General features: G+C 51.1%; 2 protein-coding genes and 1 non-coding gene across 5 annotated transcripts; all 3 read right to left on the reverse strand.

Moving 5' to 3' along the window:
• Window positions 1–5: 5 nt before the first annotated feature.
• scarf1 (scavenger receptor class F, member 1) lies at window positions 6–6,484 on the reverse strand. Of its 3 annotated transcripts, XM_072701005.1 has the most exons (11): window positions 6,089–6,483; window positions 5,910–5,971; window positions 5,712–5,813; window positions 4,060–4,588; window positions 3,385–3,603; window positions 3,089–3,217; window positions 2,880–2,983; window positions 2,683–2,800; window positions 2,481–2,605; window positions 2,270–2,404; window positions 6–1,787 (listed from the first exon to the last, which is right to left on the reverse strand). In XM_072701005.1, exons 1-11 carry the CDS (start codon window positions 6,187–6,189, stop codon window positions 823–825), a joined length of 2,589 nt encoding a protein of 862 aa, XP_072557106.1. In that variant the 5' UTR covers window positions 6,190–6,483; the 3' UTR covers window positions 6–822. The 3 variants fall into 3 exon arrangements, with proteins under 3 accessions (XP_072557106.1, XP_072557107.1, XP_072557105.1); XM_072701006.1 differs by lacking the exon at window positions 5,712–5,813 and having other exon boundaries at window positions 6,089–6,484; XM_072701004.1 differs by lacking the exons at window positions 5,712–5,813; window positions 5,910–5,971; window positions 6,089–6,483 and having other exon boundaries at window positions 4,060–5,705.
• A 128-nt stretch (window positions 6,485–6,612) lies between these two features.
• Window positions 6,613–12,241, reverse strand: rilp (Rab interacting lysosomal protein). The gene is made up of 8 exons (XM_023845100.2): window positions 11,558–12,241; window positions 10,536–10,650; window positions 10,204–10,325; window positions 9,747–9,926; window positions 9,163–9,332; window positions 8,940–9,062; window positions 8,631–8,729; window positions 6,613–8,367 (listed from the first exon to the last, which is right to left on the reverse strand). Exons 1-8 carry the CDS (start codon window positions 11,849–11,851, stop codon window positions 8,217–8,219), a joined length of 1,254 nt encoding a protein of 417 aa, XP_023700868.1. The 5' UTR covers window positions 11,852–12,241; the 3' UTR covers window positions 6,613–8,216.
• A 311-nt stretch (window positions 12,242–12,552) lies between these two features.
• trnat-agu (transfer RNA threonine (anticodon AGU)) lies at window positions 12,553–12,626 on the reverse strand. Its single transcript has one exon. It is a non-coding gene; the product is annotated as a tRNA-Thr (tRNA).
• Between the last annotated feature and the right edge of the window lie 917 nt (window positions 12,627–13,543).

A 13,543-nucleotide genomic window follows, 5' to 3' on the forward strand; every position in this document is an offset into this window, starting at 1 on the left:
GCAGATACCAAACAACTATTTATTTATATATACAGTATATTAAAAAATGCAAGTCTAAAGGCAAGACCAAAAATTTCTAAAATGGTCATTCACTGTCGTCTACAAAATGCCTGACTATCTGCCTGCGGGTGCGTGACCCACTTTTACATCTTATTGTTGATCCAAGTTAAAACACACAATTTCACTGTACCTGGTTACAGAGAATAAAGGCTTCACCTGCCTCAGAAGCTATAGGAGAGTAATTGGCTTCACTGGAGGAAATGCAGGACTGCAACCTCGCTCTCATTCTTAATTTAGCATGTTGTGGTCAAACTTAAAGCAAATCCATGGCATAGCAAAAACATTCTTAATAACTCAAAGTGTATTTAAAATTACACAAAATAAAGCCTAACTTGTCTAACAAATGTTCTCTAGCTATCACATAATAAGCATATTCATCCCCACAGCAGGAAATGTAACTGCATTTGCCATTGCAGAGGACTCCTCCCTTAAAGAAAACAAAAGCTAACAGTCCGGCCCTCGGGGACTCATAGACAGTCCACGTTTTTGTGCCAAGTTTCGAGGATGCAAAAATGTGGACTGTCTGGCAGGGAGCTCGGGGGGAGCAAAAACGTGGGTCCCCGAGGACCAGATTGAGAAACACCAGTTTAGAATTTAACATGGCAGACAAAAAATGGGGAGGGGGCCTGGATGTAGGCACCCACGTGAAGGAGACTAGCGAAGATTCTCAGAGCGTCAGTGTCAGACCAACCTCATCACATGGCCTTAATGAATGTAAACGTAGTCAGTGTGTTCAGAGCAAAGGCTGGCACGCATGCGGCCTCACGAGGACCTCGGCGCCACGTTCTCGTAGTGCGGGTCCTCGCTGGCGTCCGTGTCCTCATCCTGGGCGCTAGTGGGCTCCGCCGCAGCCCCGATGGTGAGGTAGCCAGTGTCACTGGTGTCGGCCGCCGCGGGGCTTTCCCGCACGCTCACCAGGATGGTGGACGCGGGCCTCTCAGCCGGACCGCCCTCCCGCCAGGTGGCACTGGAGCCCACGGCCGCAGGCGAGCTGAGGGGAGCACGCCTCCGCCTGCTCGGCTTCCGCACAGCTGCCTCTCGGCTGGCACCCCCTCTCTCGGCAGCCTCTTCCCACATGGTGACCCGGGCCCCCAGCTTTCGGCGTGGAGGCTTATAGACGGCCCCCCTCGGCTTCTGAAGGCTTCCCAGGCGCCGCAGCACGGCCTGGACCGGGCCCTCCACTGCTGGCTCCGGCTCCACCTTCCCCGGGTGGCCGGCCGCGCCCGCCATCACGTACACGGTGCTGATCCGGTCTGGGTCCGAGGCCGTGGGCTCCGCGGAGCCCTGCGCTTGGACACGTTGCCGCGCGCTGGACCCGGTTCGCCGCCTGCTGCTGCGGGGGGGGGCACTTTCTAGGTCCCTCACCTCGCTGTCCACAGACGTCTCCTCCGAGGGGACGGACTGCATATCCTCGCCGTCCCCCGCCACCCCCTCTCCCCCCCGCGCACCTGGAGGCTGCAGGACAGACAGCATAAGAACCCCCCAGGGAGACTTGGACTTGCGGGGAGCGACGGCGCCCTCCTGCGATGAGCCGCGACGCTCCTTCGTTGTGAACTTGGTGCCCTCGGCGAAGGAGACAGACGGGCGCTTGGCTTTGGCGATGCTGGAGGTGCGGGGGATGGAGAAGGCTGAGGCCACGTCCTCGCCGCTGAACCCCGACGGGTCCAGGAACATGTTGCACTTGGAGCTCATCTCCTGGAACTCGCCCCCCTCAACTGGAGAGATGTCTAACCGGAAGACAGAGAGACATGGCTTGTCAACGCCGAGAAGGAGGTGGGGGTGCAGCTGCGTGGGAAGAGGAGCGAGTCGAGTATAGGAGGGGAGACTGAGAACAGGGAGAGAGAGAGTGTGTATCAGAATGAGAGGGAGCAGAAAAAGAGGGAGCAGGAGGAGAGAGGGAGCAGAGAGAGAGAGAGAGAGAGAGAGAGAGAGAGAGCATACAGAGAGAAGAAGGAGAGAGGGAGCAGAGAGATAGAGAGAGGGAGCATACAGAGAGAAGAAGGAGAGAGGGAGCAGAGAGATAGAGAGAGGGAGCATACAGAGAGAAAAAGGAGAGAGGGAGCAGAGAGATAGAGAGAGGGAGCATACAGAGAGAAAAAGGAGAGAGGGAGCAGAGAGATAGAAAATAAAGCAGCACCCAGAAGCAATAAACCTGCAGGAAAAACTAAACACCAGCAGCAGAAGGAAGAAAAGCAGGGGCATCCCTTACCCTCCCGGGGGGGCAGACAGTAAACGGCCTCAGCGTCGTCACTCTCAAAGGATGAGGAGCTGCCGGACACCCAGCCGGAGGACGGCGGCTCGATGAAGCTGTGGTTGAAGGTCAGCTCGGGGTCGTGGTGGGACACTGCGGGGAGGGATAAAGAGCTGAAGCCTCCCACACCCCCCACAAGCCCCCAGTCGCACCCGAGCCGGCGTCTCACCCGTGACCCGCGGCAGCCCAGACGACCAAAGGGTCAGGCAGGGTACGGCGGAGCCCATGTTGGCTAAGACACTGTACATGTGGTGCTTCATTCGGACCGCTGGGCCCCCATCGCGGACCGCCACCCTAGGGAAGCACCAGGACAGACAGTGAGGCTGGGGGGGAGGGGGGGGGGCAGCGTCGAGGGTGTAAGGAAGCCAAACCTTTCCTTGGGGTCGACTGGGTGCCGCCAGCAGCAGCAGCAGCAGCAGCAACAGCAGCCAATGAGAAGCACCAGCAGCAGCAGGACAGTGATGCCTGCGATCAGGGCCCCTCGATGACCTGCGGGATGCAAACAGACGCAGGTGAGCATGGGGCTCCGTGATGCACAATTAACGGAGGCTAACGGGGTCACGCTCACCAGAGAGGCACTGCCCCGTAGCTGGGTGACAGCCACCATCCCCGCAGTCGCAGGCAGACGAGCAGTTCACCCCATAATGGTGTGCCGGACACGAGCTGTTGCAGCTTCAACAAGAAACAGGCAACAGAGTGTTGGTTCAAACAAAAGTAACGTCCGCGGTCGAGCCCGGGGGCCCACAGAAACCTCGGCCCATCTGGTGGCGCCCTCACCTCTCCCCCCAGAAGCCAGGCTGGCACACGCAGATACCCGACATGTGATGGCAGCGGCCACCGACGCAGGGAGGGCAGACAAAGCGGCAGGCGTCTCCGAAGGTGCCTTCGGGACAGGGGGCGTCACACCTGCGGAAGCAGGCAGTAAAGCCATACATGAGCTTTTACACACCGATTCACACGCTCAGCGATTCACAGCTCATATGAGCTTTGAGGCGGGACCCCAAAATGACACTTGGGGTGAAAAGTTTCTGGACCAGCAGAAAGTTCTATGCCATCTATGCAGTCACGCTCACCTGGGTCCGGTCCAGCCGGGTTCACAGTGCACACACTTGCCACTCTCAGGGTCACATGGCTCCCTGCCGCGGCACCGCGGGCACGTCTCCTGGCAGAGGTATCCATGGTAACCAGGTGGGCAGGGCAGGTCACAGCGCGTCCCGTTCCAGCCCGGCTCGCAGGAAGAACAGAAGCCGTCCACTGCAGAACAGGGCTGCCCCTCGCGGCAGCGGCCACACCTACACAGGAGAGAGAGAGAGAGAGAGAGAGAGAGAGAGAGAGAGAGAGAGAGAGAGAGAGAGAGAGAGAGACAGAGACCGAGGGGGGGGAGAAAGGGAGATAGAGAGAGAAAGAGAGAGAAAGGGAGAGGGAGAAAAAGGGGAGAGAGAAGGGGAGAGAGATGGGGAGAAAAGGGAGACAGAGCAAATGAGAAAGAAGAAGGGAGAAAGAGGGAGAGTGAGAGGGAGGGAGAGAGAAAAGGAGAGAGAGATAGAAGGAGAAAGAGTGTGAGAGAGAAAGGGGAGAGAGAGACCGAGGGAAAGAGAGAGATGGGGAGAGAGACAGTAAGAGAGAAAGAGAGAGAGAAAGGGAGAGCGAGGCAGAGGGCAACACAAGCTAAGTGTGGTGAGCCCAAGGGGAAGGGCCCTCAGGCCTGCCACGCCTGCCCCGCCTGCCCCGCCGGCCCACCAGCTTACTGTTTCTTGCAGTCATTCCCGTAGGACCCGGCGCTGCAGGGCTCATCACAGGACGGCTTCCTGTACCCCGGCTGACACACGCAGTCCCCATCATCTCCGCACCGACCATGTTGCCAATTGCAGTGGCAGGGGTGCTCGCAGATGGGCCCTGCCCACCCACGCAGGCACACGCAGATGCCCGTCTGCTGCAGGCAGGGAGACCCCGAGCAGCGGCAGCGTTGGGAGCAACGTACCCCCCAGTAACCGTCCTTGCAGATGCAGCGACCCGAGACTGGATTGCAGCGCGCCTGCCCCAACACACACTGGCACGGCTTGCTGCACGTGGCCATCCACCAGCCGTCGTCACACGTGCAGTTGCCGTATGTGGGGTTGCACTGGCCATGGCGGCCACACCTGCAAACGTTCTCGCAGTGCACCCCCCAGCGCCCGGGGTCGCAGGTGCACCGCCCCGTCTCTGGGTGGCAGCGGCCATGGGGGTGGCATTGGCAGAGCTTACTGCAGTCGGGACCCCAGAACTCAGGAGGGCACTCTAACAATGGGAAGAGACGGGCAGACAAGAGAAAGCACAGGGAGGCATAAGAAGACACAGAAAGACAAAGGGAGACACAGGGAGATATAGGGAGAGAGAGCCAGACACAGGGAGATATAGGGAGAGAGAGCCAGACACAGGGAGATATAGGGAGAGAGAGCCAGACACAGGGAGATAAAGGGAGAGAGAGCCAGATACAGGGAGACACAGGGAGAGAGAGCCAGATACAGGGAGACACAGGGAGATATAGGGAGAGAGAGCCAGACACAGGGAGATATAGGGAGAGAGAGCCAGACACAGGGAGATATAGGGAGAGAGAGCCAGATACAGGGAGACACAGGGAGATATAGGGAGAGAGAGCCAGACACAGGGAGATATAGGGAGAGAGAGCCAGACACAGGGAGATATAGGGAGAGAGAGCCAGACACAGGGAGATAAAGGGAGAGAGAGCCAGACACAGGGAGATAAAGGGAGAGAGAGCCAGATACAGGGAGACACAGGGAGATATAGGGAGAGAGAGCCAGACACACGGAGATATAGGGAGAGAGAGCCAGATAAGTGGAGAAACAGGAAAACAAGGAGAAACACAGTGAAATACGGGGAGGTACGGGACGATACAGTGAGACACAAAGACAAGGGGGGACAAGGGAAAACAAGGGGAGATACAAGAAGACATAGGGACGGAGCACCATATATGGGGAGACAGGAAAACACAGGGAGATACAAGACACGGTGAAACACAGGAAGACAAGGGGAGAGACACGGGAAGACAGGGTGAAATACAGGGAGGTACAGGACAATACAGTGAGACACAGACAAATAAGGGGGGGACAATGACAGACGCAGTGAGACACGGGACATGGAGAACTAGCTGAAAATACAAGAGGCGACTGCAAACACACACAAACCATGACTCTGGATTCAATTTCAATGCAGTCAGCTTTACTGTCTTTCATTTTCTTTTCAGCAACAGGATCGCGGCCAAAAGGGCGTCTATAAAATCTCCAGCATGCACTTAGGTAACACCAGTGAGCGATTTGATATGTGCATGCGCGTATAACTCAGTCATAACGAGCTTAAAAATAAGGGCATCATATTCACAGGGTGGACAGTGATCACTTACGGGTCCGGCAGCTGGCCCCGTAGAAGCCGGCCTTACAGCGACAGAAGCCGGGGTACACACAGATCTCACTGGGCTGACAGGCACTCTCACCCTCGCACAGAGCTGTGGGTGGGGGGCAGCGGGAAGGTGGGGCAGTCACAGGACGGCAAGGGCAACAACGGGGCGGGAAATGGGCGGCGGGAGGCGAGCGGGACTCACCTGTCGGGCAATCGCTGCCTTCCTGCTTCCAGCCAGAACAGCAGACGGGCGACGTGGGGTCACTGCTCACCGGAGAGGAAAAGCAGAAACAGGCCGTTTATCGAAAAGGCAGCGGACAGGCCAGTGTGTTCACATCAGCAGAAGGCAAGAAGGTGAGAAGAAAAAGAGTAAAAGAGCACCTTCGATACAGGCAGACATTCCTTCCATCTGGGTCCAGCTTCTGGGACCGACAAGACAAAACGCATATGAGCAAACCCAAGCCTGCTGCACGAAGGCCCATTTCGCCAGCACAGCAGAACCAGTCCAAACCGGTTGCTCAGGAGCCCCTTCCCAGGATGGGCACCGGCCTCCAGCTGCGGGACAAAAGGCAGGCAGATCCCTCGCTTCCCCTGGCTGTGTCTCCTCTGCATCTGTCCGTCAGGAGTTGGGCCTCCAAACTGCAGGGCTTCCCCTGGATGCTTCCTGGGGAAATGACGTCCACTTCCTCCAATTCAATCAGCCGCTCGCTCACCGAGAGGCACGGTCACTGAGCGCAGCTTCTGGGAAGAGTCGACATTAAAAAACTTCCCAAGCTGACGGTGAGCGTGGAGCTCCGCTGTGCGAGGCTGCCCCGAGGACGAGTGAGAAATGCGAGAATTACCAGCACAGCCGGCATTCAACGTGAAAACAAGAAGCACCAATAAGAAACCTCAAGACAAGCTGATAGTCCAGTCCCCATGTTTATTTTGGTCTTACAACATACAAGGTTTCCAATTTAAAAGAACATGAAAGGAAAAATTAAAAATATACACAAAATACTGCATAATTATATAAAAATAGTCTGAAGTACCAACAGTATTTATGAAGGTCAAGGCTCATCAGCAGTTGATCTCTTACTAAAAACAGGTACTAAGTGCTATCAGAATCCACCCCCACCCCCACCCCACCTACAAATGAAATTCCAAAAAATGTAGGTGATATGTGACATAAAACATCCATCACTGTAGAGGGCGACATTTCACATGGTCAAAGGGCAGCTTTTGAAATTCTAACAAATGTACTATGGAGCTAAACTCAAGTGCCTTTAAAAGTAACAGTGAAGGGCCCAAGCCCAAATGCCCAACAATGTAACACATCCAGAAAGACAGATTAAGGTATACAGGTAGTTCTCGCTTTATCAGCTCCCGATTTGAGTTTATATCTTTGCAAGAGTTTACTGAGGAAAATATAAGAATTTCATTTAAAAAAAAAATTGTTAAATTTGCACCTAACTCAAAAAGCTAACTTTGCTTCATGAAAAATCTGACTCTGCATGGCCGATTTGTACCTTGCATGTCTGCGCACAAGCAGCATCACTCTTTACGGCATATTTTTTTAACGATGGTCCCCAATTTGAACCACTTTGTTTCACGACCCAACCTGATCCCGTTAATGCAGCAGGTTAATTTTACTTACAGTGTGTGAGTGATCTCCCCAAGCTCCGAGTGGGATACATGAAAACCTCACCTGCTGAAAATCAAGGCGACCAAAACTGACTGTAAATGTTACATTTTTAGGGAAGAAGTGTTTTTCCTCCAAGGATTTTTTTTTGTTTAAATGTGCCTATACTTTTGATTAAATGTTAATTCTAATAATAAGTTTAATGTTTCCTTTGTTTATTTGGCAAAACATTATGATGCATTTTTTCACCTGGACCCAAAGTCCACATTTTAATAACATTTGTATGGGAAAATGCTTCCCGCTTTACGAGTTCTCCATTACTGAGTGCTTGTAAAGTTGAGAACGACCCATACACACTAACAGAATTAAACACAGTGAAAGCACAGGCGATGCCATACAGGAAGATCCCCGTAATAAAATTGATTAATTTTCCCGACTACTAACAAGAAATGATAAGCACTGAAAAATCACAACAAATGTACATGGACTGCAGGACATTCATTACGCGTTTGGTATCTCATGGAGAGGCGGAACAAACGATTGTCTGACAAAACACTACATCTGGTAAGTTTTTCCCTCTTTGGTACACACAAATACTACCAAGCAAGAAAAAAGTCTTTGGTTAGCTTACAGAACCCAGATAAATACTTGCCACATGTGTATCAAACTAAACACATGTTCAGCAATATATATTACAATATATATTTTTATGCCACATGTTTAACATAGTTAAAAAGTTATAAAACCAAATGGGAATTTCTGTTTTAAAAATAACATTCCAATTAGCTATTAGAGGCAGTGTTGTGAGCCTCCAAAGGGGGGCAGCACCTCTGAGGCGGGTCTCTATTGCAGCTCCGTGAGCTCCTGTCCTCACCACATGGAGGCAGCTTAATGGAGGCTCAATGGGGCGGCGGTCAGGTGGCGTCCCCTGTCCTCACTGGCCAGTTCCGTCTCGTCTGAACCAATGATCTCCCAGGATGAAGATTTATTCTGCTCATTGGGACTCCGCCCAACACTGGAGCGCGTGAGGAAACCGAACCTGGGTGATAAGCGGAGGGGGGGCGGGAGTCAACGACGCGGCAATACCGCAGTAAACCGACAAAAAAGCCAGTCACTATCTGCATGTCAAACAGACAGTTAAAACCCGGGGCAATTTAGTAAGTTGTGCAATAACTCTGCAGCCAAGACCTTGCCGTGACACTGGCTGCATTGTATATTATACTTTGGAAATTACCCTGATAAAGAAACATTCCCTCACATCTCTGGTTCACAAACACACAGAATCACAAAGCCAACACTCACAGGCTCCTGATGCGGGACTCCGGGGGTCGTCCATCCACACAGTCCGTGTCCGTCCGCGCCTCCTTCCCCTTGAACAGGGGCTCCTTGTCCTCCTCATCACTGGGGAGAGACGAAACAGGACAGGTTAGCTCCTGAAGTTCCTTCTGGAATCGACCGTTTATGATGTCCCCCGCATCTGATCTGATGTTCATCTCTCCTCTATCACCCCATCTGCTGACTGATATTAATCTCTCCCCCACCCACCCTGTCCACCGTCTGATGTTTATCTCACCCCACCATCTGATTGTTCCCCTACCCCCTCCCGGATACCTGCTGCATTCCTCGGCAGTGATGCCCAGCATCTTGGCCTTGATGACATTCCTCTGCTTCTTCATGGCGGAGCGCGCCGCATGCAGCAGGAAGCCGGGACACCGCTCGTCGTTCAGGATCTCCCTACCGGACCAGCAGATGCTGATGATCAGCTGCCCCCCTCCCTTCCGATGCTCCGGCGCCCCCCTCCCCACCCCAAACACTGTAGCTCAACCAAGGTCACCTCTGGTAGTAGGACAACTCCTCCTGCACCAGGAAGAGGTTGGCTTTCAGCTCGTTCCTCTCAAAAATCATGTCCCGCACTTCCTGCTTGGTGAAGCAGGGCCGGTTCGGGTCTTTGAGGTCGAAGATGATCTTGTCTGTTAGATCAATCTCTGTTTTTGTTAACCCTATCTGATGGGGGGAGTGGGGGGGGGAGCAAAAAAATGAAAACTTTAAAAAATGCTGTCTCCCCCTTGGTTAAAAACACCGTATGCATATTATTGTCATATGAAAAAAGTAAATGCATTAAAACCAACAAATCACACACCCAGTGGCTGGCATTTAACCCTTCAGGAAATATCCACTCGATATCTAATCTAGCTGCCATTTGTAAGATCCTAAAATCCTACAACCTCATACATCATAAAACTGATATAAAACGAAGGCATTTTAAGTGTCGCTTGCTTTTCGCAGTTAAGGAAATGTAAAAAAAAAAAAAAAAAAAAAAAAACTTGGAATGTGATAAAGGCATGCGGCAGTGTCGTCAGACAAACTCATGCCCCTACACACACACACACACACACACACACACCCCTGAGTCCCCACCGGCTGCTCCGCCACCGCCAGCTGTGCCGCCAGCCGCTCGATCTCCTTCTCCTTCTCGTGCAGGTCGGCCTCCAGGTCAGCACGGCGCTGCATGGCGCTCTGAACCTGCGCCTGGGCAGCGCTCTGCTTGTGCCGCAGCTCTGCATTCATCCTCATGAAGCGATCCAGCTGCTCCTGCAGCTGCGGGGAGGTAGGGGGCGACAGCGAGGCACAGAGTCACACTGCCACAAGGCCACATCCCGTACTTTCCATGGGCTAGGAAGACATACGCGGGGCTCTGAATAAGCTGGGGGGGGCACATGATTGTTATTGCAGAGTTGCTGTAGGTGTCATAACGTTCCGGAAAACCCCATGGCAATAAACATGCTGCATCAGCCGCTGAAGGGCAGTGCAGTGCGTGTGCCCGCATGCGTGTCTGCGGTTGTGTTGGTGTCAGGAATGCGACGCATCTTCTTACCGCCTCCGCCTCCCTAGACAGCCGGTCAGTCTCCTGGGCTTTGGCCCGGATCTCGTCGCGCTGCTTGTCCACCACAACCTTCAGCTTCAGCATCACCTCACGTTCCTGTCGCTGTGTGTGGTCTATGGGAGGGGCACAGGGGGCATGACAGCCTGCCACATACTAGTTTTAGCTAGTTAGTCAGTCAGTGTAAAAGATTAATGTACTGTGACCTTCCAGACAGCTGTTGTGGTGGGGGTCCACAACGAAGTTGGGTGTTATATTAGTGCCTCTGTGGTTAGCATGATTAGCATGTTAGCGTGCCTTCCCTAAACCCTGCCCCAGCCTCCCACCTCCCATGGACTGGCTGCACTTGAGCTGCTCCAGAAGCTCCAGTTTCTCCTCCTGCAGCTGCGACACCTGGGCCTGCAGCTCCTCTGACGTCCTCCGCAACTCCTGCTCCAGGTCCTGCCGGAGAGAGCGACGAGCCTCTGGATCGGATCATGCAGTCAGTCACCCAGTTTCTCCCCATTCCGATTACAAGACTGAGCATATATAGCGACTTTCAGTGCTTAATATCACAACTTAGTCGAACTGATCAAAAACTACTTAACCGACGCAAATGCTATAAATACTCCATAATGTGCCATAATAAAGCGATTAATTCTCGGAATTACTCCAGTGTTGTTTACAAGTGCACGTCGCATGTAATGGAGTGATTAAGCATGAGGATTAAACCAGCCACCTTGCAATTAAAACGTCTTTTCCACTGACGTGTAGTATTACGAGTAGAGGGATAGAAGTTGTTTAATAAGCACATGTAAATACTTGATACGAGATAAGGGAAACCGGTGGACATGTTTGTGGAAAAATACCCCCAACAGCCGTGACTGTAACGATCGTCACCGCTACATGCTTCATATTCTGACAATATAGTGTTTAAAATGTCTTTCGGATCGTATTATTGCAGTTGTCTTTAAAAGGGGATACGAAACTTTACACTGGGTCAACCCGAGTCACAGAAAAATGCACATGGACGGAGAAATAAAATGTTATATAACCTTATGTTACGCAATAAACTATAGATATAAAGACAGATAGCTACAGTAGTTGGTAATCAAGCTCACTTCGTTTCGTACTACCTGAGTATTATGAGAATTACATTAACACTCTCCCATGAAATGTTTGCTATCAGTATATTTGTACATTCTGTATAAGAATATTAAAACAAAGTGTCAGTATTTTCTAGTTGAATATGGAGTGGAGATTAAACGCACAGCGTAATACCCTGAAGCTCAAGTGTTTCTGGACCTGTGGAGTGGGACACAGAGGTATAAAAGGCAGGGAAATTTCACTCCAGCGTTCCTGCTCGTACCTTCGCCCCCTCGCATGGTTTCGCCGCCCGCTTCTGCTGCTGGAGCTGCAGCGTCTCGTAGGCTTTTAGAAACTCTTCCTCCTTGCACTTCACCTGGTTCTTGGCCACGGAACTCTCGAGAAACTCCAAGACTTTGACGATCTTGCGCACCAGGCCCTCCACGCTAGCTTTCCCGAAGCTGTCTATGAGCTTCTCCACGTCGGAACCGATCAGCTTAGCGATGTCGTAGACGTCGTCCACCGTCAAGGCGCTGAAGCTCTTCTCCAGGCTGCCTCCTCCGACCTGCTGCTCCATGTTTCTCTGGCTGCTCACCGCAAGCAGAACAGCAAGTGAAAGCAGATGGGGCCCCCAGCGATCACCCGGCGGACATGTCAGCCTCACCCTCAATTCGCTTTTATTTTAGGCTCGGAAACGAGATACCCAATCTCTTCCAATTAGGGAGGTGAGACGCCTTCATGGTGGTGTCCATGCCATAATGAAACTGCCCGGGAAAGCTTCAAACCAGGCTTCAGATGCTATGTCAGAGCTTCCTCCACACGTCACGTACAACATACACTTGAAGACAGACTGCACTTCATAATCTCCGGTTCGCAACCAGCTCCAGCCGAAGGGGGTTTTTCGCCGAAAACTCCCACGTCTTTACTGACCAATGACTGCCGAGTGCTTTTTGTCATGGAAAATGTGCTTTTTCAAACTGTAAGGCGAAGCATACAACCAAGCGCGGATATCAAGATAAAGCGGTATTCGACTGTTTTTTTTTATCGGCGATAAAAAAAAATGTTTAGTGTGATGCAGTTTCGAGAAATGTGTGTGTTTTTTTCGTTATGGGTTATATTTGTCTGTCCAGCATAGAAAGTTTATCTATGTAAGGTTTTCGAGAAAGGTCACAGCACGTACGATACCTTGTATATTGGTATAATGACGAACCAAACCACACTGGAGGCATAACATTCGGCAAACTTTTTAAATTCGTATTTACAGTTGTATTTAGTAAAAGGCACCGCTGGGATTCGAACCCAGGATCTCCTGTTTACTAGACAGGCGCTTTAACCAACTAAGCCACGGCGCCAGGCGGAAGAGCTTTTTGCTCTGAACCCCTATGTTTCCGGCCACTGTATATTCACTAAATCCAGTTGAATTGTTTGGGATGTTTGTTGGTAAATGCATATGATTAGTATTATTAGATTATTAATTACATTATATGCTCTAGATTATAAAAAGATCATTCTAGCCTAATTTGGAAATATAACTTAATATCAAAATTGCATGCAATAACAATATTTTTTGGTACACATAATATTAAAAATATGTACCATCCATATTTATGCTCAGTAGTCACTTGATTGTACACACCAGCTAATACTGGGTAGGATCCACTTCATGGATACGCAAGTTGTAAGTTCATCAGAGACGTATTTATGCACACCTCGTTTGCACTAAACTTTCGTTTTTCCACTTGTGATATTCCTGTTAGTTTTAACGAGGCTGGTTATCTTTCTCTAACCTCTCCCGTTTTCAGCCACAATAACACCATCTCTGTTAAATTTAAATGGTGCTGTATGTGAGATTGCCAGGATGGTGGCTGTTTCTGAGAAACTGGAATCAACTTCTTCTGGAACTAATCACACCGTGTTCAAAATCATTTAGATCAGGAATCTTGACTATTCCAGTGCTGAGCATAACAGCAAGTAAACGTCCTGACCTTGGGCAGGAGCAGTTTCACAAAGCAGGATTTCTTGCTTAGCCCGATAACTTGTATTTAAGGCTGTCTATGTTACATGTAAATGAAGAAACATGAAGTCCATCTAGCCCAGACTACCTTAAATCTCACACGTTAAGCAAGAAATCCTGTTCCGTGAAAGATGCTGCTTGTCTATAAGCTGAATGTTTTATTGCAGCCACAGGTTAACAAGCAGCTGTACTTAAAACTGAGTTCTTATTCTGTAACACACAGTAGCATTAGCAGCTAATGATCCTTCATTATGC

This window comes from Paramormyrops kingsleyae, chromosome 17 (genome assembly GCF_048594095.1).
Source record: "Paramormyrops kingsleyae isolate MSU_618 chromosome 17, PKINGS_0.4, whole genome shotgun sequence".
NCBI classification, from domain to species: domain Eukaryota; kingdom Metazoa; phylum Chordata; class Actinopteri; order Osteoglossiformes; family Mormyridae; genus Paramormyrops; species Paramormyrops kingsleyae.

Bases quoted from the DNA above. Each gene is read 5' to 3' on its own strand.
- rilp (XM_023845100.2), bottom strand. From the start codon at position 11,851: ATGGAGCAGCAGGTCGGAGGAGGCAGCCTGGAGAAGAGCTTCAGCGCC. The intron at 10,651-11,557 runs GTACGAGCAGGA...TCTCTCCGGCAG, and splicing joins AACCATGCGAGGGGGCGAAG to GACCTGGAGCAGGAGTTGCG. The intron at 8,368-8,630 runs GTGAGTGTTGGC...CTTATCACCCAG, and splicing joins GAGTCCCGCATCAGGAGCCT to GTTCGGTTTCCTCACGCGCT.
- scarf1 (XM_072701004.1), bottom strand. From the start codon at position 5,264: ATGTCTTCTTGTATCTCCCCTTGTTTTCCCTTGTCCCCCCTTGTCTTT. The intron at 2,984-3,088 runs GTGAGGGCGCCA...TTCTTGTTGAAG, and splicing joins CCTGGCTTCTGGGGGGAGAG to CTGCAACAGCTCGTGTCCGG. The intron at 2,606-2,682 runs GTTTGGCTTCCT...GTGCTTCCCTAG, and splicing joins CCAGTCGACCCCAAGGAAAG to GGTGGCGGTCCGCGATGGGG.